Source organism: Procambarus clarkii, chromosome 40 (genome assembly GCF_040958095.1).
Source record: "Procambarus clarkii isolate CNS0578487 chromosome 40, FALCON_Pclarkii_2.0, whole genome shotgun sequence".
Taxonomy (NCBI): domain Eukaryota; kingdom Metazoa; phylum Arthropoda; class Malacostraca; order Decapoda; family Cambaridae; genus Procambarus; species Procambarus clarkii.
In genome coordinates this window covers 30,403,734-30,431,233 of record NC_091189.1, presented here as the reverse complement: position 1 = coordinate 30,431,233, position 27,500 = coordinate 30,403,734, and the positions used below count along the sequence as shown (strand labels likewise).

The 27,500-nt window shown below is 45.6% G+C and overlaps 1 protein-coding gene across 21 annotated transcripts in view; it reads left to right on the top strand.

The window, feature by feature from the left end:
* Positions 1 to 27,500, top strand: part of LOC123757993 (eukaryotic translation initiation factor 4 gamma 1) — a 189,598-nt gene that overhangs the window by 95,598 nt on the left and 66,500 nt on the right. For 8 of the 21 annotated variants that reach the window (XM_045742083.2, XM_069338924.1, XM_069338925.1 and 5 more), the window contains 3 exons: positions 10,793 to 10,970; positions 13,626 to 13,825; positions 21,658 to 23,464. In XM_045742083.2, coding sequence (XP_045598039.2) covers positions 10,793 to 10,970; positions 13,626 to 13,825; positions 21,658 to 23,464 — 2,185 coding nt within the window. Of the gene's footprint in view, positions 1 to 10,792; positions 10,980 to 13,625; positions 13,826 to 21,657; positions 23,465 to 27,500 lie in introns of all 21 variants that reach the window. The other 13 variants (XM_045742084.2, XM_069338926.1, XM_069338923.1 and 10 more) reach the window with 2 other exon arrangements.

The following is a 27,500-nucleotide window of genomic DNA, read 5'->3' as shown; positions in this document are numbered from 1 at the left end:
ATACCCATTGTTTCGTGTTCTGTCTTGTGATTGAATTTAATACCCATTCAATACCCATTGTTGAAAGTTAGTTTTCACCTCATCCACCTCACCCAAATGTAGATATAAACTCGAAGATGTGTAAGCTCTATTCAGTTTCAGTTGTGTGTTTGTAAACTAAAGTCTTTGAAAATGTAATAAGTTTTACGAAACGCGCTCAAGTGTCGCGTCAGACTAGAAATAAAAATGAATTTTGGAGAATTGATCTTTGAATTACCATCAACAGTGAAAAGAAACGTAAGATAGATAGAGAAAATTTGTTAGAATTATTAATCTTACTTTTTCGGTCATATTTAATAATATATGTCTACAGGAAAGACTGCTACCAAAATATACTAATATATATATATATATATATATATATATATATATATATATATATATATATATATATATAATAATCCTTATCTTCTATTTAGCTTGAACTTTTATAAAGCATGTGTGTCAATCATGTGCCAATCAAGGCCGCCTGACAGCTGGGTGTACAGCGTTTCTGATTCGTAGTCCTGAGGTTCTGGGTTCGATCCCCGGTGAAAGCGGAGACAAATGGGCAAAATGTTTCACTCTGATGCCCCTGTTACCTTGCAATAAATAGGTACCTGGGAGTTAGACAGCTGCTACAGGCTGCTTCCTGGGGGTGTAACAAAAAGGAGGCCTGATCAAGGACCAGACCGCGGGGATGCTAAGCCCCGAAATCATTTCAAGATAACCTCAAGATTGATCACTCTACAGCACTTCATTCCTACCTGCTTTCCTTGTGTTTGCTTGGTTTCTGAAAGTTTGTGTGCATGTCCCCATCATTTTCATTAACATTTTTATTTCTCTGTATTTGTGCAGGATATAATGGGTTGTAATTAGTTTAGAATCTATTAATATCTATTTATTAATCTCTCTCTTAAAACCAGAAGGTAATGTAATAAATTCTGCATCCAAAAAACCAGTCTCTTGGTAGATGGAACAATGTCATTGCTCTGTAACAAAATGTTTTCAACTCTGGGTTTGGGGTATGTGTGCTCATACCAAGAAGTTCTAGGGGTAAATATTCCCCTGCAAGTATGGTGTGGTTTCTACACATAGGTTTTGCACAAAGCATCAGTATTTTAGTATTATTGAGCATTTAAAAAAAAAAAAGAGGACCTCTACGGGTACTCATATCTCGGGATGAGAATCCCTGTAGTCTATGGCAACATTCTTAAAATAAAATACTGTACTGGTTCACGAATGTGTGGCCGTGTGTGTGTGTGTGTGGGGGGGAATAGGATCTGGGAATTCTGGAGATAGGCAGCAGGTATCTCAGGTATGTTTGGTGGCTCATTTCTTGGAAATCACTGTGTTTAATCTGAAGTTATGAAACATGGTAGCATAGTGTAAAAAGAACTTTAGCCGTGTATTTTTATTCTTCGGTGACGTTTTTCAGTATACTGCAGTAGAGGTATATTGATTTATCAGTGCTATCGGTAAATTTCAGCTACACACAAATATAAATATAAAATATAAATATATATAATATATATATATATATATATATATATATATATATATATATATATATATATATATATATATAAATACAGTATAATATTATAATATAAAATATACACACAGTATATAATACAGTGTATATGTGTGTGTGTAGGAGAAAATAAGATTGAGCAGGGCTAGACTCCCTCCCACATATTATCTTGATCCTGAAAGTATTGCTGTAAAAGTGGTTACTTTTGTGAAATGGTAGATTTGTATTGGAAAGTATGAAATATAGAAAAATATTACTTTGGCATGGCCAGTGGTTCTCTCTTATTAGGCAGCATTGTTTAGATTAGAGTCAAGAACAAGCTAAAAGCTTCTCAAATTCAATATATCAAAATGTTAGTAATATGTTTACAAATGTAAACCCACAAAATTATAATGTTACCTGGGCCAACAAAAGAACCTCAAAGTAAGTCATATGACTGTGGAATATCCAGAACTGGAGGATATTGGATTCCAAATTATTTTGAAACCTCCCATGACTGGTGGGAGGCATTTTGCAAATTTGAACTACAGGGTAAATGGGCAGCAACATTATTCAAGCATGGACACGAAACATTAATAGGTCTATGATGGCCACACGTTGAGGATTTAACTTTCAGCCAAAGCAGACTAGTTTTTTCTGGGACTCTGCCAATTTCCTTCAAAGCAGGACCCCCCCCCCCCCTCTTTCCCATATATTGCTAGGTTTGAAAAATTGAGAATGATTGAAAAATTGTCCATACTTTCCCATGGCAAGAACCCCTCGCAGTCCCTACGTGCCCGAGTCTGGGCAGCCCCCCCCCCCCCACACGCACGTTTGTGAGGGGGGCAACCTCGTAGTCCACCCCCCCCCCCCCTTGCGAGAGTGAGGGGGCGCCAACCTCGCAGTCCCTCCCCATGCGCGTGAGGGGGGGGGGACCTAGCAGTCCCTCCCCACGCGCGTGAGTGAGTGGGGGGGGACCTCGCAGTCCCTCCCCACGCGCGTGAGTGGGGGGGGGGAGGGGGAGACCTCGCAGTCCCTCCCCACGCGCGTGAGTGGGGGGGGGGAGGGGAGGGGAGACCTCGCAGTCCCTCCCCACTGCGCGTGAGTGGGGGGGGGGGGAGACCTCGCAGTCCCTCCCCACGCGCGTGAGTGGGGGGGGGGGACCTCGCAGTCCCTCCCCACGCGCGTGAGTTGGGGGGGGGGGGGACCTCGCAGTCCCTCCCCACGCGCGTGAGTTGGGGGGGGGGGGGGACCTCGCAGTCCCTCCCCACGCGCGTGAGTTGGGGGGGGGACCTCGCAGTCCCTCCCCACGCGCGTGAGTGGGGGGGGGGGGACCTCGCAGTCCCTCCCCACGCGCGTGAGTGGGGGGGGGGGGACCTCGCAGTCCCTCCCCACGCGCGTGAGTTGGGGGGGGGGGGGAGGGGAGACCTCGCAGTCCCTCCCCACGCGCGTGAGTTGGGGGGGGGGGAGACCTCGCAGTCCCTCCCCACGCGCGTGAGTGGGGGGGGGGGGGGGGGACCTCGCAGTCCCTCCCCACGCGCGTGAGTTGGGGGGGGGGGGAGACCTCGCAGTCCCTCCCCACGCGCGTGAGTTGGGGGGGGGGGGAGACCTCGCAGTCCCTCCCCACGCGCGTGAGTTGGGGGGGGGGGGGACCTCGCAGTCCCTCCCCACGCGCGAGAGTTGGGGGAGGGGAAGACCTCGCAGTCCCTCCCCACGCGCGTGAGTTGGGGGAGGGGAAGACCTCGCAGTCCCTCCCCACGCGCGTGAGTTGGGGGAGGGGAAGACCTCGCAGTCCCTCCCCACGCGCGTGAGTTGGGGGGGGGGGGGGGGGGAGACCTCGCAGTCCCTCCCCACGCGCGTGAGTTGGGGGGGGGGGGAGACCTCGCAGTCCCTCCCCACGCGCGTGAGTTGGGGGGGGGGGAGACCTCACAGTCCCTCCCCACGCGCGTGAGTTGGGGGGGGGGGAGACCTCGCAGTCCCTCCCCACGCGCGTGAGTTGGGGGGGAGACCTCGCAGTCCCTCCCCACGCGCGTGAGTTGGGGGGGGGGGGAGACCTCGCAGTCCCTCCCCACGCGCGTGAGTGGGGGGGGGGACCTCGCAGTCCCTCCCCACGCGCGTGAGTGGGGGGGGGGGGACCTCGCAGTCCCTCCCCACGCGCGTGAGTTGGGGGGGGGGGGGAGACCTCGCAGTCCCTCCCCACGCGCGTGAGTTGGGGGGGGGGGAGACCTCGCAGTCCCTCCCCACGCGCGAGAGTTGGGGGAGGGGAAGACCTCGCAGTCCCTCCCCACGCGCGTGAGTTGGGGGAGGGGAAGACCTCGCAGTCCCTCCCCACGCGCGTGAGTTGGGGGAGGGGAAGACCTCGCAGTCCCTCCCCACGCGCGTGAGTTGGGGGAGGGGAAGACCTCGCAGTCCCTCCCCACGCGCGTGAGTTGGGGGGGGGGGGGCCCGCGCCTCGCAGTCCCTCCCCACGCGCGTGAGTTGGGGGGGGGGGGCGCCTCGCAGTCCCTCCCCACGCGCGTGAGTTGGGGGGGGGGGGGCGCCTCGCAGTCCCTCCCCACGCGCGTGAGTGGGGGGGGCGCCTCGCAGTCCCTCCCCACGCGCGTGAGTGGGGGGGGCGCCTCGCAGTCCCTCCCCTCCCCACGCGCGTGAGTGAGTGAGTGAGTGGGGGGGGGGCGCCTCGCAGTCCCTCCCCACGTGCGTGAGTGGGGGGGGGGCGCCTCGCAGTCCCTCCCCACGCGCGTGAGTGGGGGGGGGGGGGCGCCTCGCAGTCCCTCCCCACGCGCGTGAGTGGGGGGGGGGGCGCCTCGCAGTCCCTCCCCACGCGCGTGAGTTGGGGGGGGGGGGCGCCTCGCAGTCCCTCCCCACGCGCGTGAGTTGGGGGGGGCGCCTCGCAGTCCCTCCCCACGCGCGTGAGTTGGGGGGGGGGGGGGAGCCGGCCTCGCAGTCCCTCCCCACGCGCGTGAGTTGGGGGGGGGGGGGAGCCGGCCTCGCAGTCCCTCCCCACGCGCGTGAGTTGGGGGGGGGGGGGGGAGAGCCGGCCTCGCAGTCCCTCCCCACGCGCGTGAGTGGGGGGGGGGAGCCGGCCTCGCAGTCCCTCCCCACGCGCGTGAGTGGGGGGGGGGAGCCGGCCTCGCAGTCCCTCCCCACGCGCGTGAGTGGGGGGGGGGACGGGACCTCGCAGTCCCTCCCCACGCGCGTGGGGGAGGGGGGGGACCTCGCAGTCCCTCCCCACGCGAGTGGGGGAGGGGGGGACCTCGCAGTCCCTCCCCACGCGAGTGGGGGAGGGGGGGGACCTCGCAGTCCCTCCCCACGTGAGTGGGGGAGGGGGACCTCGCAGTCCCTCCCCACGTGAGTGGGGGACCTCGCAGTCCCTCCCCCCACGTGTGTGAGTGGGGGTTAGGAACCTCGCAGTCCCTCCCCACGTGAGTGGGGGAGGGGGGGGACCTCGCAGTCCCTCCCCACGTGAGTGGGGGAGGGGGACCTCGCAGTCCCTCCCCACGTGAGTGGGGGAGGGGGACCTCGCAGTCCCTCCCCACGTGAGTGGGGGACCTCGCAGTCCCTCCCCCCACGTGTGTGAGTGGGGGTTAGGAACCTCGCAGTCCCTCCCCCCACGCGCGTGAGTGGGGGGGTGGTGAGTGGTGGGGGGGGGGTCAACCTGGCAGCTCCTTTCCCACGCGCGTGAGTGGTGGGGGGTGTCAACCTGGCAGCTCCTTTCCCACGCGCGTGAGTGGTGGGGGGGTGTCAACCTGGCAGCTCCTTTCCCACGCGCGTGAGTGGTGGGGGGGGTGTCAACCTGGCAGCTCCTTTCCCACGCGCGTGAGTGGTGGGGGGGGTGTCAACCTGGCAGCTCCTTTCCCACGCGCGTGAGTGGTGGGGGGGTGTCAACCTGGCAGCTCCTTTCCCACGCGCGTGAGTGGTGGGGGGGTGTCAACCTGGCAGCTCCTTTCCCACGCGCGTGAGTGGTGGGGGGGTGTCAACCTGGCAGCTCCTTTCCCACGCGCGTGAGTGGTGGGGGGGTGTCAACCTGGCAGCTCCTTTCCCACGCGCGTGAGTGGTGGGGGGGGTGTCAACCTGGCAGCTCCTTTCCCACGCGCGTGAGTGGTGGGGGGGGTGTCAACCTGGCAGCTCCTTTCCCACGCGCGTGAGTGGTGGGGGGGTGTCAACCTGGCAGCTCCTTTCCCACGCGCGTGAGTGGTGGGGGGGTGTCAACCTGGCAGCTCCTTTCCCACGCGCGTGAGTGGTGGGGGGGTGTGTCAACCTGGCAGCTCCTTTCCCACGCGCGTGAGTGGTGGGGGGGGGGTGTGTGTGTGTCAACCTGGCAGCTCCTTTCCCACGCAGCGTGAGTGGTGGTGGGGGGGGGGGGGGGTGTCAACCTGGCAGCTCCTTTCCCACGCGCGTGAGTGGTGGTGGTGGTGGGGGGGGGGGGGCAACCTGGCAGCTCCTTCCCCACGTGCGTGAGTGGTGTGTGTGTGAGGGGGGGGGGGGGTCAACCTGGCAGTTCCTCCCCACACTCGTGAGTGGGGAGGGAAGGGCAAGTCCCTCCCAGGGCTCCGTAATGGGGAGGGGGAACCTCGCGGTCCTTCCCTCTCTGTGCGCGTTATTGGGTGGGGGGGGGGGCAACCTCGCAGTCCCTCCCCATGCACGTGAGTGGGGGGGGGGCCAACCTCGCAGTCCTTCCTTTTCATTTTCACTAATTTTCACTTTCACTAATTTTCATTTTCACTAATAATGATGAATTGATCAGGAACATTTATGATTACAAATACCTGGTACTCAGATCACAGCATAATTGAAGTTCTGACAAGCATGGGGAATAAACCTTCAAAACCAGTTCCGATTCCCGATTGAGGAGATTTCAGCAAATTCAACTTCAATAATAAACAGATCAACTGGGAGCAAATAAACCAAGACTTCACAGAAATAAGCTGGGACGGCCAGCTAGAAAATGCAAACCTGAACCAGTGCCTGGAAAAAATAAGCTCAGTAGCACTAGAAATATGTTCAAACTGCATACCCTAAGAAAAAAAAGAGGAAGAGATGCAGATTGGAACGGGAATGTCATTCCCTCTATAGACGAAGAAAACGAATCGTGGAACAACTTGAGTCGCACCCTACCTCAAGAACGGCGAAGAAGGTTAGGTAGAGAAATAGAAACAATTGAACTAAACCTACAAGAATCATACAAAACCCAGGAGAGACAAAGAGAGCAAAAGGCCATCAGTGAAATAGAGAGAAATCCGAAATCTCCTATGCAAAATCAAGATAAAAAACCACATCTAGTATCGGGCCCCTGCGAAAGGGAGATGGAACTCTCACTGATGACAACGAAGAAATGAGCGAAATACTGAGGAATCGGTACGATTCTGTCTTCAGCGAGCCACTAAACACACTGAAGATTGATAACCCAAATGAATTTTTCATGGATATGATACCAACATCAAATCATATATCAGATGTCACTCTATCCTCACTGGATTTTGAAGAAGCCATAGACAGTATGACTATGCACTCTGCACCAGGCCCAGATTCTTGGTACTCCATATTCATCAATGACTAAAAAAAACGCTATCGCAGGCCCTTCACATTCTTTGGAGACAAAGCCTATATACTGGCATTATCCCTGACATATTAAAAATAGCAGAGATAGCACCGCTCCATAAAGGAAAAAAATAAGGCAGAGGCAAAAAATTACAGACTGATAGCACTAACATCGCACATCATAGAAATTTTTGAGAGTGCTAAGAAGTAAGATCACAAAATACATGGAAACACAGCATCTCCATAACCCCAGACAACATGGTTTCAGAACAGGGCGCTCTTGCCTATCACAGTTGCTGGACCACTATGACATGGCACTAGATGCCATGAAAGACAAACAAAACGCTGATGTAATTTACACAGATTTCGCAAAAGCCTTTTTCAAATGTGACCATGGTGTTATTGCACATAAAATGCGTTCAAAAGGAATTACCGGAAAAATAGGCTGATGGATCTACAATTTCCTGATTAATAGAACCCAATGTGTAATAGTCAACAAAATAAAATCCGGACCATCAACCGTAAAGAGCTCAGTCCCCCAGGGTACTGTGCTTGCTCCAGTACTTTTTCTCATCCTCATATCGGCCATAGACAAGGACACAACCTATAGTTCTGTATCATCCTTTGCAGATGACACTAGGATCTCCATGAGAGTAGGCAACATAGAGGACACGGCAAACCTTCAATCAGATGTCAATCAGGTCTTTCTATGGGCTACAGAAAATAACATGGTGTTTAACGTTTAATAGTTAAAATAACGTTTAATGTTAAACGTTTAAATATAAATAAATTTTAAAAAATAAAGTTAATGTTAAAATAACAACATACTGGAGTGAACGACTTGGAAGAAAATGCAAGATTGAACCAGTGAAGAGCAGAGGTGCCATAGGCACAATCAGAGAGCACTGTATAAACATCAGAGGTCTGCGGTTGTTCAACGTCCTCCCAGCGACTATAAGAAATATTGCCGGAACAACTGTGGACATCTTCAAGAGAAAACTGAACGGTTTTCTAAGAGAAGTTCCGGATCAGCCGGGCTGTGGTGGGTATGTGGCCCTGCGGGCCGCTCCAAGCAACAGCCTGGTGGACCAGACTCACAAGTCGAGCCTGGCCTTGGGGAGTAGAACTCCCAGAACCCCATCAACCAGGTATCAACCAGGTAACAAGAAGTTTCAGCTCATGCGCTACGGAATAAATGAAAATATAAAAACAGAACGGCAATGTAAAGAATTTGGGTGTACTGACATCGAAAGACCTTACATTTAAAGAACACAATAAAGCAGTCGTCACAACTGCAAGAAAAATGACAGGTTGGATAACAAGAACCTTTCACACTAGAGATGCTATACCGATAATGATACTTCTCAAGACGCTAGTGCTCATTAGTGTGGAATACTGCTACACAATGACAGCCCCTTTCAAAGCTGGAGAAATTGCTGACCTGGAGAGCGTGCAGAGATTTACACATGGAAAATAGTAGAGGGGCTGGTCCCAAACCTGCACACACAAATAACAGCACATCAGACCAGAAGGCATGGCAGGGTGTGCAGAATACCCCTGTTAAAGAGCAGAGGTGCAACAGATACTCTTAAGAGAAAACTATCAACATCAGAGGCCCGAGTTCAACACGCTTCCGCTACACATAAGGGTCATAACTGGCCGACCCCTCGCAGTGTTCAAGAGAAAACTTGACAAACACCTCCAAAGGATACCTGGCCAACCAGGAGGCCTGGTCGATGACTGGGTCGTGGGGTCGCTAATCCCCAGAATCACGTCAAGGTAGCTTCCCTCCCTCCCTCCCCGCGGGTGCGAGTGGTGGGGGGGGGGCCCAACCTCGCAGTCCATCCCTCCCCAGGCTCCCTAATTGGGGGGCAACCTCGCAGTCCTTCCCTCCAGGTGCGCGTGAATAGGAGGGCGGCAACCTCAGTCCCTCCCTCCCTGCATGAGTGGGGGGGGGGGAGCAACCTCGCAGTCCCTCCGTCCGCTTGTGCATGAGTGGGGGGGGGGGGGCAACCTCGCAGTCCCCCTCTCCCCCACCCCGTCTCTCCTCTCCCCTCTCTCCCCTCTCCTCTCCCCTCTCTCCCCTCTCCTCTCCCTCTCTCCCTCTCTCTCCCCTCTCCCTCTCCCTCTCTCCCCTCTCCTCTCTCCCCTCTCCCCTCTCCCCTCTCTCTCCCCTCCCTCTCCCCTCTCCTCTCCCCTCCCTCTCCCCCTCTCCCGCCCTCTCCCCCCTCTCTCCCTCTCCCCCCTCTCTCCTCTCCCCCCTCTCTCCTCTCCCCCTCTCTCCTCTCCCCCCTCTCTCCTCTTCTCTCCCCCCTCTCTCCTCTTCTCTCCCCCTCTCTCCTCTCCTCTCCCCCTCTCTCCTCTCCTCTCCCCCCTCTCTCCTCTCCTCTCCCCCCTCTCTCCTCTCCTCTCCCCCCTCTCTCCTCTCCTCTCCCCCCTCTCTCCTCTCCTCTCCCCCCTCTCTCCTCTCCTCTCCCCCCTCTCTCCTCTCCTCTCCCCCCTCTCTCCTCTCCCCCCTCTCTCTCTCCTCTCCCCCCCTCTCTCCTCTTCCCCCTCTCTCCTCTTCCCCCTCTCTCCTCTTCCCCCTCTCTCCTCTTCCCCCCTCCCTCTCCTCTTCCCCCCTCCCTCTCCTCTTCCCCCCTCCCTCTCTCCCCCCACCCCTCCCTCTCTCCCCCACCCCTCCCTCTCTCCCCCACCCCTCCCTCTCTCCCCCACCCCTCCCTCTCTCCCCCACCCCTCCCTCTCTCCCCCACCCCTCCCTCTCTCCCCCACCCCTCCCTCTCATCCCCCACCCCTCCCTCTCTCCCGTCTACTGATGCTTAAAATATTTATAATTTTGTGTTCTTGGTTATTTCTTGAGGGTTTACTTTATATTTATATATATATATATATATATATATATATATATATATATATATATATATATATATATATATATATAATTTATTTATTAATTTATTTATTTATTTTTTTATTTATTTATTTAGTGTCAAAATGTTTGCAAATGAATTCTCTATAGAACAGAAAAATAAATATGAATTGTGTGACTGTTGAATGTATGAATGTTCATGAATAACAATTGGATGACACGTTTTAGCATCATTGGAACGTTTACTGTTAGAGTACGGAGATGAGAGGGAGATCAAATATGGAAAATGGAAAACACTGGATGGCCAGGTCCCAAATCTACATAGTAAAATAATATACTGGAGTGAATGATAAGAAGGAAAATGCAGAATAGAACCAGTGAAGATCAAGGTCAACATCTTCCCAGCGAGTATAAGAAATATGGCTGGAACAAACATGAACACCTTCAAGAGAAAACTAGGTAGTTTTCTTCAAGAAGTGCTTTTACCAACCATGCTGTAGTGAATATGAGGGCCTGCAAGCCGCTCCAAACAGTTGGTTGGATCAATCTCTCTCAAGTCGAGCCTGACGTTGGGCTTGGCTTGGAGAGTAGAAGAACTTTCCAGATCCAGGAGTACTAGCGATGATAAACTGTTTCATCAGAATGCGAAAGTGTTAGGATTTTTTTTATTCAGTAAATTTTGTATTATGGCATTTCTTTGTCATCTTGTTTTCATGATTGACGTTGGGTACCTTGCTTCATTATTGGGTTGTGATTTAACTATCCATATAAGTGGGAAGGAATAAATGGAATAGGAGTGATCATCATCTGATTGACTTGTATTAATTCTCGTGTAACACTATATTTTCTTTTAGTTCCAGACCATGGGTCCTCATCGTCAGCCAACACCCCACACGCAACCTGGGCAGTTTCACCCTGCTCAGATACCACAGCCTCATCCACAGGGTCACTACCCGACTATACAATACCACCAAAATCCGGGAGGTAAGCACGAGGCTACTTCCACCCTCCAATACCGGCAGCTTCAGGGAGGTAAGCATTGTGAGTGTTTCATAGTTCAGGGCTTGTCCTTCTCTCGAACTCTTATCATAAGAAAATGAAAAGCACTGTAGGTGGGGGTTTAAGTTGCTTCTATTAAGGCTTACTCATTTGAAGAGCTTTAATAAATGCAGCATTCCTGTATTTTTAAATGTTTATTTAGTATCCCTCAATGGGATAGCAATTTTTTATATTTTTTCTTAGGTAAATGTTTGGTGTCTATGCCATTCAATCCTAAAGAACACCTTCATATATTGGTTTGAAGCTTTATAAACTTCTGTACATTGATGGTACAGGTAAGATACCCATTTTCTAATGGGATGTGCAATGTCCCTGACAGTACATTTGAGAAAAGTTTCCAAATTAAGGAGAGGGATAGGGTTCACCTTGCACAGTATTTCTGAAATGAATGAAAGTAGCTGCTAAAAACAAATTCAACACAATGCCTTGGTTGGAATAATTGCCATACAGTACTTTTGCAACCAAGTAGTCTTGGTTGCAAAAGGTACCCCTGGGAAATTTTGTATCTCTTAGCAAGAATATTAAGTTTATATTTGGAATGTTTGTGTTAGACACACCAAATAACCAACATTAGTGTTTTAAGAGACGGAGGAAAGAGGTGTAACCATAGTAACTGGACCAGACCAGATGCAGGAGGTGGCTACAAGAATAGTAGAACACTCATTTATCAGTTACATAAAGATTTTTTGTGCAACACTTGACTGAGGAACGCAAGAAGTTTTATGAAGGCAAATATTGTGGCAGTGCAGTATTTAATAAAGGGGGACAATAATTATACACATTAAGGGGACAGGAATGCAGGGATCTGAAAGAGAGAAAAAATTTAACTAGATACAATTCTAGCACTAACACGGGAAGAACACACAAATAAGGATATCATCTGTAGTACTTGGAAAGCTGGATAATATATGACTAAAAATTAAATTGAGAACCTTCAACACAATTTGCTTTTCACTATAATACAAATCTTTGGTATTGAATCTACATCTTAGGAAGTACACAAATAACATTGTGAAAAAGTTTACATTAAAGTTAATAGTACCTGTACCTGAATTATGAGGCCTGGTTACAGGAACTTGAACTAACCACTTTAGCATGGGAGGAGCAGCAGATGGTTATTTGATCTTTATGTGCAAAATTCTGAGAAGAGTAGTAAAATTTAATTTGGACAGCTTTTTAAAGCATTAAAATTGTACTGTACTTATATTTTGTATGGTTATGAAGATATACAGCCTCAATGGCAATCACCAGGGAAATGTAGGCTGAAATAGAACTACTGTACTATGAAAATTATCCATATAATCCTCATTTTTCAAAAATATTTAATTAAATTCTTTATAAATTTTTTCAACTGACTTTATATGATCCTTTGCTCTGGTCAAAACCCATGTTTGGTCATTGATTCCTTGGGAGCCACATATGGTCTGGTGTTAACATGTAAGGTAGCAAGGCATGCGAGGCATGCACTGATGCCATTTTCAATTGTTTTGTAGATTATTGGCTTCAGTGGCTTGATACTGGGTTTTTGTGGTGCCTATATTCAGCTCCTGTTCAGTACCCATAACACATTTTAGGTATCTAAACATATAGCACCATTTAAGAACTGTGCAACTGCCTGAATACAATACAGAACACGTTCATTAAAATATAACCATAAATTTATTGCAAAAATTTTTTTAGTTATACTAAGAGGATTCACAAAATCTTAGAAACCAGACTCTAATTTTTAGTCTCGTATAAGATACCATTCATATTTTAGTATGTTATTCGTGTATACAGTATTTTTAGATTTCTTGGCATTTTGGAGTTGTGTTCTATCAAACACTGTAAAGGCTATAGGTTTTTCATGGTGCCAGTTGCCAAATAATGTACAAGCAACCAGCCGAATACGGTACATTCAATTTAATTATTTTACTTTATATAAAATAGCAAACTTTAGGTGCAACTGAAGTTCTTTTGTGGTGCAAAGTTTGTTCACTTGAGCAGAAGCCTACTGTGCTGTATTAATACTGTGAATACCTTTAGGGCGCCTGACAGCTGGGTGGACAGCGCTTCGGATTCGTAGTCCTGAGGTTCCGGGTTCGATCCCCGGCGGAGGCTGAGACAAATGGGCAAAATGTTTCTTTCACCCTGAAACCCCTGTTACCTAGCAGTAATAAGGTACCTGGGAGTTACAGCTGCTATGGGCTGCTTCCTGGGGGTGTGTAACAAAAAGGAGGCCTGGTCGAGGACTGGGCCGCGGGGACACTTAAGCCCTGAAATCTTCTCAATATAACCTCAAGATAGTCAAAGATAGATAGAACTCCTATTACCACAGATGGTAATTACTAATACTATACACTAAACAAACATGTAGATTGAATTAGATTGCAAACTGAAACTTTGAATACTTTAAAGATTTGCATAAATGTAAGGGTGTATTTACTTCATCTACAGTAAGATGAGATGTAGATGATTTTGCTTCATTACCCAACAATTACTACAATTAATATTGGTTAAATGGCTAAAGTTTTGTGGATCCATGTAAATCCAGGTACAGTATTTAATGATAGTATATATGTGCATTCACCTGTGTAATTGTGTGGATTGGATCCGGATTGTAATTTATATATTTTTTCTCCATTTTAGTGTATTATCCACCACCTACACAACAGCCGCAGTTAAAACCCGTGATGACTCAGGCCCCGCAGAGAGAGCGTAAAACTCTTGCTATAGTAGATCCCAGTACTGGCAAGAATATATTAGATGACATGAATAATGAGAAGCCAGACAAAACTCCAACTCCACCTCAATCATCAGAATCTAGCGCCAGCAATACACCAGCACCTGTAAGTACCATACTGTATATGATTTACTATAGTAGTTTAACAGTATCGCTCACTTTGGACACTGATCACGTCCACTTTTTTTTCTCTTAGAGTACTAGCCGTGGACAGGACTCGCATCCACTCCAAAAATATTTGTATAAAATTCATTTTTTATCCGATCGACCTCGGGATAGTTTCAAAATAAGCGCCTTTAGAGTGCACACAATTTGATACCAAAATGAAAGATATAACATGAAACTTGATGTCAGAACACTGGAAAGATTATAAATACGTTTTTGGGTCTAAATTTTAAATTTTAAAATATTTGTTAAAATTCTATTTATTGTGGTATTATTATGGGACTAGTTTTAAAATGCGTGCCTTTAGATTGCAAACAATTTGAAAACAAAATGACGTAACACAAAAATTGATGTCAGAATACTGGAAAGATATAAATAATTGTGATGGTGAGCGTCCAAAATTAAAATATTTGTTAAAATTCCAGTTATTGCTCTATTATTATGAGACTAGTTTTAAAATGCACGCCTTTATATTGGGAACAATTTGATACCAAAATGAGCGATGTAGCATGAAAATTAATGTTATCAAACTGAACAAGTATACACATTAGGTTGTGGTGTGCAAATTGGTGCTCGTTCACTGGTAACTTTAGGCTATGCTGCGGGGAGTCTCGCCAGGCTTTTGGACATTATATGCATATACACCTGCAGGGAATTTAATTGCGAACACAATGATACCAAAACGAACGACGTAGCACGAGAATTAAGGTGAGAAAACTGAAACGAGTATACACATTTAGGCGTCGCCGCATGCTTGCCCGCACTGTCCGCCCCGTGACGTCAAAGTCTGTGGCACTCATGCGCCGCGCGCGATAGTGTTAATCAATGATCAGTACTAAGCATTTAAGATGCATTATCTTGCATGAATTATTTCTCGGTATCCATTCTTTCTGACTGTCAACTTTCTGATGACTCCAGTTAGTCCTAGGCATAAAGCTATTTCTGCAGTCGATCATGAGTCGTGTGACAACTGAGGTCTTTGCTCGAAAAAATTATTCAGGATCTGATTAGCTGTGTGTTATTGATTAGTTAAGCCAAATTTTGTGCTTTAATGTAACTGCTAATACAGTATGTGTAAAAGCTTCAATGAGACCGGCATAAGAGGGCGTGTTTGTGTTGATTATTCAACATAAAATAATAATTAAAAATACAGGGAAAGGGTGCAGCTAAAATGCCAATGCAGGGTTGGACCTAAACCTCTTGGAGGCTTCAGCTTCCCAAAAAATGTTTTGGACCTGTGATAGTGTTTTTTTTTACAATTCTCGAATATAGAATTGTATCAGTCCAGGCCTGCACAGAGTTCAGTGCAGAGTGCATAGGCATGCTGTCTATGGCTACTTTAATGTCCAGGGGGTTAAGGGGGACATCTGGTATATGGTTAAGTTGTGATATGACATCCATAGGGAATTTTTGTATATCTTTTATTTTCAATGTGTTAATGGGTTCACTTTAAATGGAATCGTACTACATTTTGGCTGTAAAAACGAGGTCCAGTGAATACAAATATCACAAGGCTTGGGGATTAAAGGTTATTGCCCACTTAACAGGCAGTATGGTGGAGACATAATGAATGGTCATTAACATGTAGTGGTGGCAGTTAACATTTCCGAAGCTCAAGTAGTGTGTGTATGCTTAGCAGATCAATCTATAAGATGCACAAAGCTTACCAGGGCCTGAAGGTAAGGACCAAGCAGAACACCAAGTACTAGGGATGTCTGCTGAAAGAATGATGCCGAATTCAGGATAATCATAGATGTAGGTGGTGTCAGCGGCATACCGTATGTACAAGCACGTGAATGCCAGCGCACCCTTGAACTATAAAACCCAACACCCAACCTCATATCCTAGCAGAGGAGTTAGTGACCCTGCCCCACCAGTCTCCAGGGGTGGGGGAGGGGGCTCGCAGCTGGGTGGATAGCACTCGGGAATCGTAGTCCTTGGGGCCTGGGTTTGATTCCTGGCCGAGGTGGAAACAAGTTGGCATAGTTTTTCACCCTGCTGCCCCTGTTTACCTAGCAGTAAATGTGTACCTGGGAGTTACAGCTGCTATGGGCTACTTCCTGGGGATGTGTGAGTGTTAAAGTAATATATGTAGTACTTTCTCCACGCGATCATCCGGACTATATGGAAAGGACCCCCAGCCGGATTATCACATTTTTCGGATAATGGTACTTTTTCACCTACGAGTCCAAAGCTAACCATTTCCAATTAATATTTTTATACTACAAACAACATAATTTGAATTGCCTTGCCACATATAATTATTAAATATTCAACTAGAAACCTCAACTTACCTTGTTGGTGTTCGTCTTCTTGATTGATGCCACACATCTTGAAGTTAAAAATTCTTAACAATTTACGTAACTTATACTAACACAACACTAAAATTAACACTTAAAATTACTGTACACTTAATTAGGCAAAGTTAGTTTTCACTGTCAGCTGCGGAAACCTCACTGGTTGCAGGCATTTGGCTTGCCTGTGATGCCTCACTTGTTGAAGGCACTTGGGTTGCGTGTGCCGCCTTACTTGTTGAAGGCACTTGGGTTGCATGTGCCGCCTCACTTGTTGAAGGCGCTTGGCCTTCTGTGTTCACTGGCCAGTTGTATGATCAGCTCTTTTGTTCGCCTCAGGTACTGATACATATTTCCAACTTCTGGATGAGCACAATTGGATAAAAAATTTATTAATCCGTCAACATAGGTCATGAGTACACTGTATTATGTGGTCATTGGTGTTGGTTCATCACTGCCTTCTTCATCCTCCATCTCTACGTCGACCTCGCCAGTAATAGACTGGAGAATCTCGTCTTCACTCATCACACCATATCCTGGATCAATGGTATCTTTTTCAAGCCAATCAACCACATCCTATCTTTTTAAGTTTTCACCTGCATTTCTGAACATTCCATGGATTTCATCTGTAAATCCTTCAAAATACATTTCTTCATCCTCCTCATTTCTGACCGTAGACGTGAGGATTTTTTTCTAGGAATTTTTCAAAGTCGATTCCTTTACTTCACTCCACACCTTGGCCCAGTTATAGATGGCTTCCTTGATTGTATAGTTCTTCAAATTCTCAAGTTTTTTTTTTTTAGCCCTGTAATCCACACTGACTTCAATATCTTCCGGAAGAGGCAAAACCACCAAAACTTCGTTCAGTATCTTTTTGGTGTACAACCTCTTCGTGGCTCGGATAACTCCCTGATCCATAGGCTGGATGAGAGAGGTTGTGTTAGGAGGAAGTGCCATACATGTTATCTTGCCATCATGTGAGGTTAACGTGTCAATTTTGGGGTGGGCAGGCGCATTATCAAGCAGCAGCAAAGCCCGAACTTCGCTTGGCCTTACTTTGAGTTTATTAAATTAACTTGATAGGCACGCACTTCCCTGCAGAACACGTCATGAAACCAGGAAAGAAAGATCTCCTGTGTGAACCATGCATTTTGTGAGTTATAATATTTGACTGGCAGTCTGTCCATGCAATGTTGCAAGGCTCTTGGTTTCTTTGATTTGCCAACAGTTGCACACGTGATTCTGTCTGTGCCGTCGGCATTCGCACACATCATGGCCGACATCCTGTCCTTGTTTTCCTTACGTCCTGGCACACAACCCTCACTCCTCATTGCTAGAGTTTTAAACCCCTCCAACACAGCCCAGTTTCATCAGCATTATAAATTTGATAAGTATATAAATTATTTGTCAAAATGTATGCTCTTGATTTCTTTAAATGGTTCTACACTGCTTTCATCTGCACTCAATTTTTCACCGACAATTTTCCTCTTCACAATATTGTGCCGACCTTTGAACCTTGCAACCCACCCTTCACTAGCTTCAAAATCCTTTATTCCAAGGCTTGCTGCAAACCTGTTTGCAGCATTTTGTATTTCTGGGCCGCGAATTGTCACGCCAGCTGTGCGGTGCTGAGCAAACCACTTGTACACAGCCTCATCCAACTGCACATGCGTCGAAGTTTTCATAGTCTTTCTACCACACCCTCTGCTAGTGCTTGCACCTTAACTTTCACAGGTTGAAATATATTTCAGAATTTTCTCTTTTTGTTTCCTTATGTCAGAAACCAGTACTAGTGCCTATATTAAATTCCTTAGCAACACTTGAAGGCGACCGGCCATTTTCAAAGTGGTTTAACACGTAACTTGTCCTTAATTGTTAGAACAACCTTCTTCCTCTTAAATTAATGCCTCCAGAACGATTCATGATGCTACCAGACATAATCTTGTCGAAAAATGTTCAAAGTTACTATGAAAATAAAAACGTTATTTAAAAAATATTTCATTAATGGCGGGCACTGTGGTGTAACACGAGTGTTGAGAGCACATGGCTTGACCAGGCATGGGCGGGCCAAGTCGGGGCAGGGAGGAGGCACGTTACGTAGGCCGCCAGCAGAAAGAAAAAAAACATTTTTGAAGGAAACTTCATCCTATGCAAATTGTTTTTAGGAAACTTGCATGGTATTTTTTATTACATAATTACTAGTATTTCTTTTGATTTTGGCTATGATGAATTGTTTTGAAATTAATGGTAATTCCTGTACTGTAGTGTATAGGCCGCTCCACATCCCCCTCATCCCCCCAGGTGGACCCTCCCAATGCTTCCCTCTCCCGACACCACCCACCCACGCCACCCCCTCCTGCACTATGTGCCTCGACCTACAGGCAGATGGGATTAATAAGGTATGGCCTGCCCCATGGCTTTCATATCCGGACAATTCAGTGTTTATCCAGCTGACTGTCTGGGTAGTGTAACTAACATCGGCAACAAGTTAACCGGCTCCGATTTTTTATCCGGCTAAACTAGCTTTTATCTGGCTCCCATGGCCATTTTGACCAGATACAGTATTGAGAACTTTATCCAGTCATATTTTGGCCGTATAAAGGCGTTTTCCGGATGTTCGAATCCCGGATAATCGAGTCGTTACAGTATGTATGCAGTAGAATGTTCATAATGTTCCATGGAACTGTGATACATGTCAGTAATGTGTCCACAATAAATGATACCTGGTACCTGGTTGATGGGGTTCTGGGAGCTCTTCTCCCTAAGCCCGGTGCGAGGCCAGGCTTGACTTGTGAGAGTTTGATCCACCAGGCTGGTGCTTGGAGCGGCCCGCAGGCCCACATACCCACCACAGCCCGGTTGGTCCAGCACTCCTTGGAGGAAACAATCTAGTTTCCTCTTAAAGATGTCCACGGTTGTTCCAGCAATATTTCTTATGCTCGCTGGGTGGGTGTTGAACAACCGCGGACCTCTGATGTTTATACAGTGTTTGTTCTCTGATGTGCCTATGGCACCCCTGCTCTTCACTGGTTCTATTCTGCATTTTCTTCCATATGTTTATTGTTGCAATATTAATTGTTAAAAATTCACAAACTACAATATATACAGTTTTACACTGTATTACACACTCAGTATTTCGGAAGCAAGTAATAATCAACGAAGTAGTCCATGGTACACAGCGTGACTTCGCTCTCGGTGCACCAGGTAGATTTAGATTTTCTCTTCTTGTTTCTTTCTTCTGTGTGCTTGCAAATAACGCACTCATGTACACCCTTGGCTTTAGTACCTGTAGGTTGTATGTAGCCAAGCTTGTAATGCTTGGTAGTCTTGAAAAGATTATAGGAAAAGTTCAATTCGTAAGGTAGTCTTGAAAAAATCACTTTGTAAGGTCACTGACTGGAAGAGATTCAGCTATTCTTGAAAATATCTATGGAAAACACCACCATGGAAGCTGATAACACTGTTCATCTATGCTACTTGTATCAGATGCATCATCACAACCTAGAAAACGATTCATCTGTGTATCATCTACATAAATTGGAGATAGCATAGGTGGGCAGGTGTGGCGCGCAGAGGTACATCTGGATATGCTCGCTGTATCGTCCTCATAGGTGCTTTTTCACTTGCATCCGACCTTTGTGTTAGGTCCTTATTGCGCCTAGCTTCACCAATATCATGATCCTTATGTTCTTCTAGCAATAAGGTCTGAATTTCACCGACAGAGCGTTATCTTTCAAAACGGCGTCGGACAGGTGTTTGGGAGCCAGAGGCTCGTGCGCCACCCATGGTTTCTCACTCAGTGCTAACCCAGCCAGCAGCCTTAGGACATTCTGGAAAAATTTTCCAAGATGGCTGCCTCACACTGGAGGTCCCAAAAGTCCATTTCGTGCCCAACCTACCTCGAGCGCGTTTTGACTGTGTACGAAAAAAATACTTCTGTCGGTTGGCGCAGTGCAGTGGTTAAATGCAGCACAGCACTTTGTAAATTGTGTAAATTCTGATCATAACAATCACATATTACACTCATAAAGTTTCATTTTATTATTGGATTATAATTTTATTTGAAAAAAGAATTAAAAATGTTATGATTATGTAAATTGTATATAAAATGTACACCTATGATGGGGTCATCTTGAGGTTATCTTGAGATGATTTCGGGGCTTTTAGTGTCCCCGCGGCCCGGTCCTCGACCAGGCCTCCACCCCCAGGATGCAGCCCGTGACAGCTGACTAACACCCAGGTACCTATTTTACTGCTAGGTAACAGGGGCATAGGGTGAAAGAAACTCTGCCCATTGTTTCTCGCCGGCGCCTGGGATCGAACCTAATTCTTTTGTTTTGTAAATTAAGGTTTACTTTAATAAAAAAAAAAAGTTGGCCATCCTTCAGTTGAGCTCGTGTTGCAACATTATTTTTATTTGCAATAAGATTACCAAATTTTATTTTATTGATTAGTACACAATTAAAGCATGTAGGTCTGTAAATACAGTATAATAGAATATTTATATTTTTCAGTTTTATTCCAGAAGATTTAAGCTGGATTTACCATTATTTTCTATAAAATCTATTATATTATTCACACATTTGCCATGCTCATAATGTGAATCATAAATTTTCCAAACAAATTATTATATTTGTTATATAAACCTAACAATTGTGTCAGAATAGAGATTTTGTAGTGGAATTGGAATCGTTAGAAATTTTAGTATTGTTCCATCACAAATTTTTTGTAAGTACAGTACGTACAGTGTACCTGGAATTTATTGCCGCTAAACGTGTTTTTTCCGTTACTAAATTGAAGACTAATTGAAATTGTCTTGTAGTTTTTCAGTGTCTTCTACAGCAATAATTTTTATGATTATTTTTGTTCTGGCTGAAAGGATGACATAAAGCCATGACTTATATTTTTATTTATAGCTAAATTGAGAACAAAAAACACAGTGGTGTAAGTACTGTATTGCAGTATCAGGATGGGTCAAAATATTGGCATAGGTTCATCTAGATTGTTTTCTATTACAGTATAAGCAAATGGCTACAGTGTGTTTTTAACAATCAGAATATAATGTATTATACACTTGCATATGGATATTTTATTGGCATTATATGTGATTCATATGTTCTTTAGTTCCTGATTAATACATTTTATATGGTTATAGCCTTTGTACTTATTAAAAAGGTGTTGGGGAATAAAATGGGGAAGTCTAAATTCTCTAGCACTTTAACGAGTGTAAAAGGTTATCACCTTACAACCAGTTAGACTATGCAAGAGGCGTGAAGTAAGTCAACACTGGTCGGTGAAACATCAGAACCATTCTGTGTTGGAAAGGGCTAACACCAAAAATTTTACTATTTTTCTACTTGCTTCACATATAGGTATATAAGGCATTACAGTATTATCACCTACATATGTTTAGCAGCATTTGATGTAACTTGAATCTTATATGTTCTACATGTCACTAATTTTGACATTCTCTTTCTAGAGTGGAACACCCCCAACAAAAACAGAATCTGCTGTTATAGCAGCTCAATTTGCAGCAGATGTAGCGAAAAAAGCAGCGGAAAAGGACGTCATGGATATAGATACAACTGAAAGTGTAGTTAGGACTAATAAACCATGTGACAATAGCACTAGTGTTGTAATAATTAGTGATAGTAGAGAAAGTAAAGACAAATTAAATAATAGCATAGCAAATACAATAGAGTCAGTGAATAGCAACATAGTGGAGAGTGGTATTGTGAAGACAGTTCCTGAATCAGTGGAGGTTATTAAGCCTCAGCCTAAGCAGCCACAACAAGACTCTCATCAGATATTGCAACAGTTTACTCATCAGGTGCCACAACATTTGCCTCAGCAGTTGTCACAGCAGTCCCTACAATTACCACAACAACCGATTCAGCCATCTTTACAGCAGTTGGCACAACAGCAATCTGTGCAACCATCTATGCAGCAATTATCACAGCACTCAGTTCTTCAGATGCCACAGCAGCAACAGCCACCACAGCATCAGTTGCCACAGCAGCAACAGCCACCACAGCAGCAACAGCCACCACAGCATCAGTTACCACAGCTGCAACAACCACCACAGCAGCAGCCACCACAGCATCACTTGGCACAACAGCAGCCACCACAGCATCATTTGGCACAACAGCAGCCACCACAGCATCACTTGGCACAGCAGCAGCCACCACAGCATCAGTTGCTGCATCAGTTACCTCAGCAGGTACCACAGCCAATGCCACAGCAGACACCACAGCATCAGTTGCTACAACAGGCACCACAGCATCAGTTGCCACAGCAGCCACAACAGCAACAGCATCAGTTGCCCCAGGAACTGCCACTGCAGCATCAGCTGCCCCAGCAGCCACCACCTCAGCATCAGCTGCCACAGCCACTTGCTCAGCATCAACCACCACAGCCACCTGCTCAGCATCAGCCGCCACAGCTGCCCCCTCAGCATCAAACACCACAGCTGCCTGTTCAGCATCAGCAGACGCAGCAACCTGCTCAGCAGCAGCTGCCGACACAGCAGACCACTCAGCAGCAGCCGACGCAGCAGACAGCTCAGCAGCAGCCGACGCAGCAGACCGCTCAGCAGCAGCTGACGCAGCAGACTGCTCAGCAGCAGCCCGCTCAGCAGCCTGCTCAGCATCAGCCGACGCAGCAGCCTGCTCAGCATCAGCCGACGCAGCAGCCCTCTCAGCAGCAGCCACCGCTGCAATCACAGCAGTATCCTGTGCCCCCGCAGACATCACAACAGCTGAAACAGCAAGCACCACAACAGCTGAAACAGCAGGCACCACAACAGCTGAAACAACAAGCAACACAACAGCAACAGTCAAAACAGCAAGCACCACAACAGTCAAAACAGCAGGCACCACATCAATTAACACAATCACAAAAGCAGAAGTCGCCTGTTCCCCAGCAGTCTCCCCAACCAGCTCAACAGCAACCACTGCAGCCAGTACAGCAGCAGCAGCCTCAACCACCACAAACACAGCCATTGCCGTTGCAACCAATAGAAACAGCAGTTTCCCCATCTCAGTCACAGCAGGAACTTCCTCAGCAACCTCCAAATCAACAAATACCGAAAATTCAAGAATCGTTACCAAAGGCAGAAGTTTCCATTAAGAGTGTAACAGCAGCTCAACCCGAGATAAATGAGGTTCCAAATTCAGTAAAGGTTGAACCACAGCCTCCTGTTAAACAGGCTAGTCCAAAGCCAGTTGTTGTGCTTACACCATCACCAAAGGAGAAGGAAGTTACCCCAGAACCGCAGCCTGCACCGAGTAAGTACAGTTCAGTCTCTACAGTTTATCCTTAATATTTAAATTGTATTGAGCTTAATGTTTTACAGGAAAGCCTTGCTTTTGCAGATAGTGATGATAATTTTAAAATATAGACATCATTGTATGATTAGTATGTTTAGGAAAAGGATTGGAAGGCTGAGAAAAAGATAGGACATCCGTAATTAACTAAATGTAGTTACAGGATGTAAGCTACACTCGCAGTGTCCCGTCTTCCCAGCACTGTCATATAACGCTTTTAAATTACTGATAGTTTTGGCCCCCACTACCTTCTTACCTAACTTGTTCCAACCATCTACCACTATGTTTGTGAAAGTGAACATTATGTGTCTTTGGCAGCTTTGTTTACTTAATTTAAATCTGTGACTTCTTGTTCTTTTAAGTTCCAGGGGCCAGATTCACGAACCGGTTGCGCAAGCACTTACGAACCACTAGCACAAGAATTTTATCTACTTCTTTAGCTGTTTCTACAGCTCTTTCTGACATAAAAGTTATCTCCTTTTCTTTGCAAATTACTTATCCGATATATATATATATTACTTATTATATATTACTTATTCCGTACTTGCGGATGAATTACGAGAACTTTCAAATCCAGGGATCCCGTCACAATTGTTGTACTATACAAATCACTTGTACTGTCCCGTCTTGAGTACTGCTCAGTACTCACTTCCCCCTTCAGAGCAGGAGAGATTGCTGAAATAGAGGGAATACAGAGAACATATACGGCATATATAGACGCAATAAAGCACCTAAATTATTGGGATCGTCTCAAAGCTCTCCAAAGTACTGACTAGAAAGAAGACAAGACAGATATCAAATAATATACAAGTGAGAGATACTGGAGGGCCAGATACCAAATCTACACAGTAAAATGACAATATACTGGAGTGAACGTTATGGAAGAAAATGCAAAATAGAACCAGAGAAGAGCAGAGGTGCCATAGGCACAATCAGAGAACACTGTATAAACATCAAGGTCTAGAACACTGTATAAACATCAAGGTCTGCGGTTGTTCAACATCCTCCCAGCAAGCATAAGAAATATTGCCGGAACAGTGGACATCTTCAAGAGAAAACTAGATAATTTTTTCCAAGGAGTGCTGGACCAACCGGGCTGTTGTGGATATGTGGGCCTGCAGGCTGCTGCAAGCAAAAGCCTAGTGGTCCAAACTCTCAAGTCATGCCTGGCCTCTGGCTGGGCTTGGGGAGTAGAACCACTCCCAGAACCCCATCAAGTAGGTATCAAGCAGGTGTAAATAAATAGAGACATACAGTACTTCGATCAACTGCGTTTTGCATCAATTTCAGATTTGATGTTAGTTCCTTTCTGACTTCCAGTTTATATATATATATATATATATATATATATATATATATATATATATACATATGTCGTACCTAGTAGCCAGAACGCAGTTCTCAGCCTACTATGCAAGGCCCGATTTGCCTAATAAGCCAAGTTTTCCTGAATTAATATATTTTCTCTATTTTTTTTCTTATGAAATGATAAAGCTACCCATTTCAATATGTATGAGGTAAATTTTGTTTTATTGTAGTTAAAATTAACGTAGATATATGACCGAACCTAACCAACCCTACCTAACCTAACCTAACCTATCTTTATAGGTTAGGTTGGGTTAGGTAGCCGAAAAAGGTAGGTTAGGTTAGGTTAGGTAGGTTAGGTAGTCGAAAAAACATTAATTCATGAAAACTTGGCTTATTAGGCAAATCGGGCCTTGCATAGTATGCTGAGAAGTGCGTTCTGGCTACTAGGTACGATATATATATATATATATATATATTTATAACAAAGAATTCTATTAACTAAGCCAGTCAGGAGAGATTTACATACGTACGTACACATCCGTTCGCGTGCGTGTGTTTATTTTTATATATATATATATATATATATATATATATATATATATATATATATATATATATATATATATATATATATATAAAAATAAACACACGCACGCGAACGGATGTGTACGTACGTATGTAAGTCTCTCCTGACTGGCTTAGTTAATACAACCAGGTGACAAAGATCAAGCAAGAAAGAGAGGGCTGGGTGGACTGCATTTTCTTGGATTGTTGGAAAGCCTTTGACACAGTACTGCATAAGAGGCTGGTACGTAAGCTGGAGAGACAGGCAGGTGTAGCTGGTAAGGTGCTCCAGTGGATAAGGGAGTACCTAAGCAATAGGAACAACTAGTGGGGAAGACTTCCTATAAGGAAAGGGAAGGGAAAGCTCTCAGCCTGCTAACAGGAGTGAGGAATCATCTGTTCCTCTACACACCAGAATTGCATTTAAATACATGGATGGCGATATATTAAGGAAATTGTTCATGACTTTTGTTAGGCCAAAGCTAGAATATGCAGCTGTTGTGTGGTGCCCATATCTTAAGAAGCACATCAACAAACTGGAAAAGGTGCAAAGACATGCTACGAAGTGGCTCCCAGAACTGAAGGGCAAGAGCTACGAGGAGAGGTTGGAAGTATTAAACTTGCCAAAACTAGAAGACAGAAGAAAAAGAGGTGATATGATCACTACATACAAAATAGTAACAGGAATTGATAAAATCGACAGGGAAGATTTCCTGAGACCTGGAACTTCAAGAACAAGAGGTCATAGATTTAAACTAGCTAAACACAGATGCCGAAGAAATATAAGAAAATTCACCTTCGCAAACAGAGTGGTAGACGGTTGGAACAATTTAAGTGAGAAGGTGGTGGAGGCCAAGACCGTCAGTAGTTTCAAAGCGTTATATGACAAAGAGTGCTGGGAAGACGGGACACCACGAGCGTAGCTCTCATCCTGTAACTACACTTAGGTAATTACACTTAGGTAATTACACCTGTACACTCCTGTAAAAGGGAGGGAGAGAGGGAGGGGGGGGGGGAGAGAGAGGGGGGAGGGAGGGGAGAAGAAAGAGATGGGGAGAGAGAGAGATGGGGAGGGTCCATCAACTTTGGTCTCACCTGTTCCCTGGGGTAAATCAGAGAGGCCCAACTTAACATCCATTTTCCCTTCTTATTGACATGGGGAAAATGAGGACTTAACAACAAAAGTACGTAATAAATCTTCCTTGAGCCTTAAGGAATAAGTAATCAAGGTGGTGGCAGTGCAAAGCATGTGTCAATGATCATTATCATTAGATTCTGTCTGGACAGAGTTTAATGAGATCATAAATATCTAGATTGTTTCAGTAGGATACAATCAGTTAAATGTACAGTGTTTAGAATCACAATTATCCATACTTGTGTGCCTAAATGGATTGGCCAGGAACACTACAAATAGTTAAGGTTAGCTTAGGTTAAATGGAGGGGTTGATCGTTCCAAAACTTAGTTTGAATTCAAATTAATTACGCAGGAAATAACCTTGGGGTGCAATGCAATTTGCAGCGATATTTGCAATGTTGGTCAGACAGAGTTAACTGGAGGATGCTTTGTTAGCTGCTGCTGCTGTTATTCTGATTTAGCAAAATTATAGATTTCGTAAAGCTAGAATGAGTATTGTTGAAGCTTTGGTAGAATATTGAAATAAAACTCGTAGATCCTTGTAATGTGACATTAGAATATTTCCCAGGGAAATAATCTTGGGGAATTACTTCCCCAGGAAGAAGTAACAATACACGTTAATGAAGATGACCTAACCAGTACTGGCTGGGGTTCTTAACATACATACAATGATGCCAGGAAAATTCCTAAGTGGAGGTTATCTTTAGATGATTTCGGGGCTTTAGTGTCCCCGCGGCCCGGTCCTCGACCAGACCTCCTCCCCCAGGAAGCAGCCCGTGACAGCTGACTAACACTCAGGTACCTATTTTACTGCTAGGTAACAGGGGTATAGGGTGAAAGAAACTCTGCCCATTGTTTCTCGTCGGCGCCTGGGATCGAACCCAGGACCACAGGATCACAAGACCAGTGTGCTGTCGTATGAATACAGTAGTATTCATACTACTACTGTACTCATATTTTGTACTACAATATGTACAGTACAAGTATATC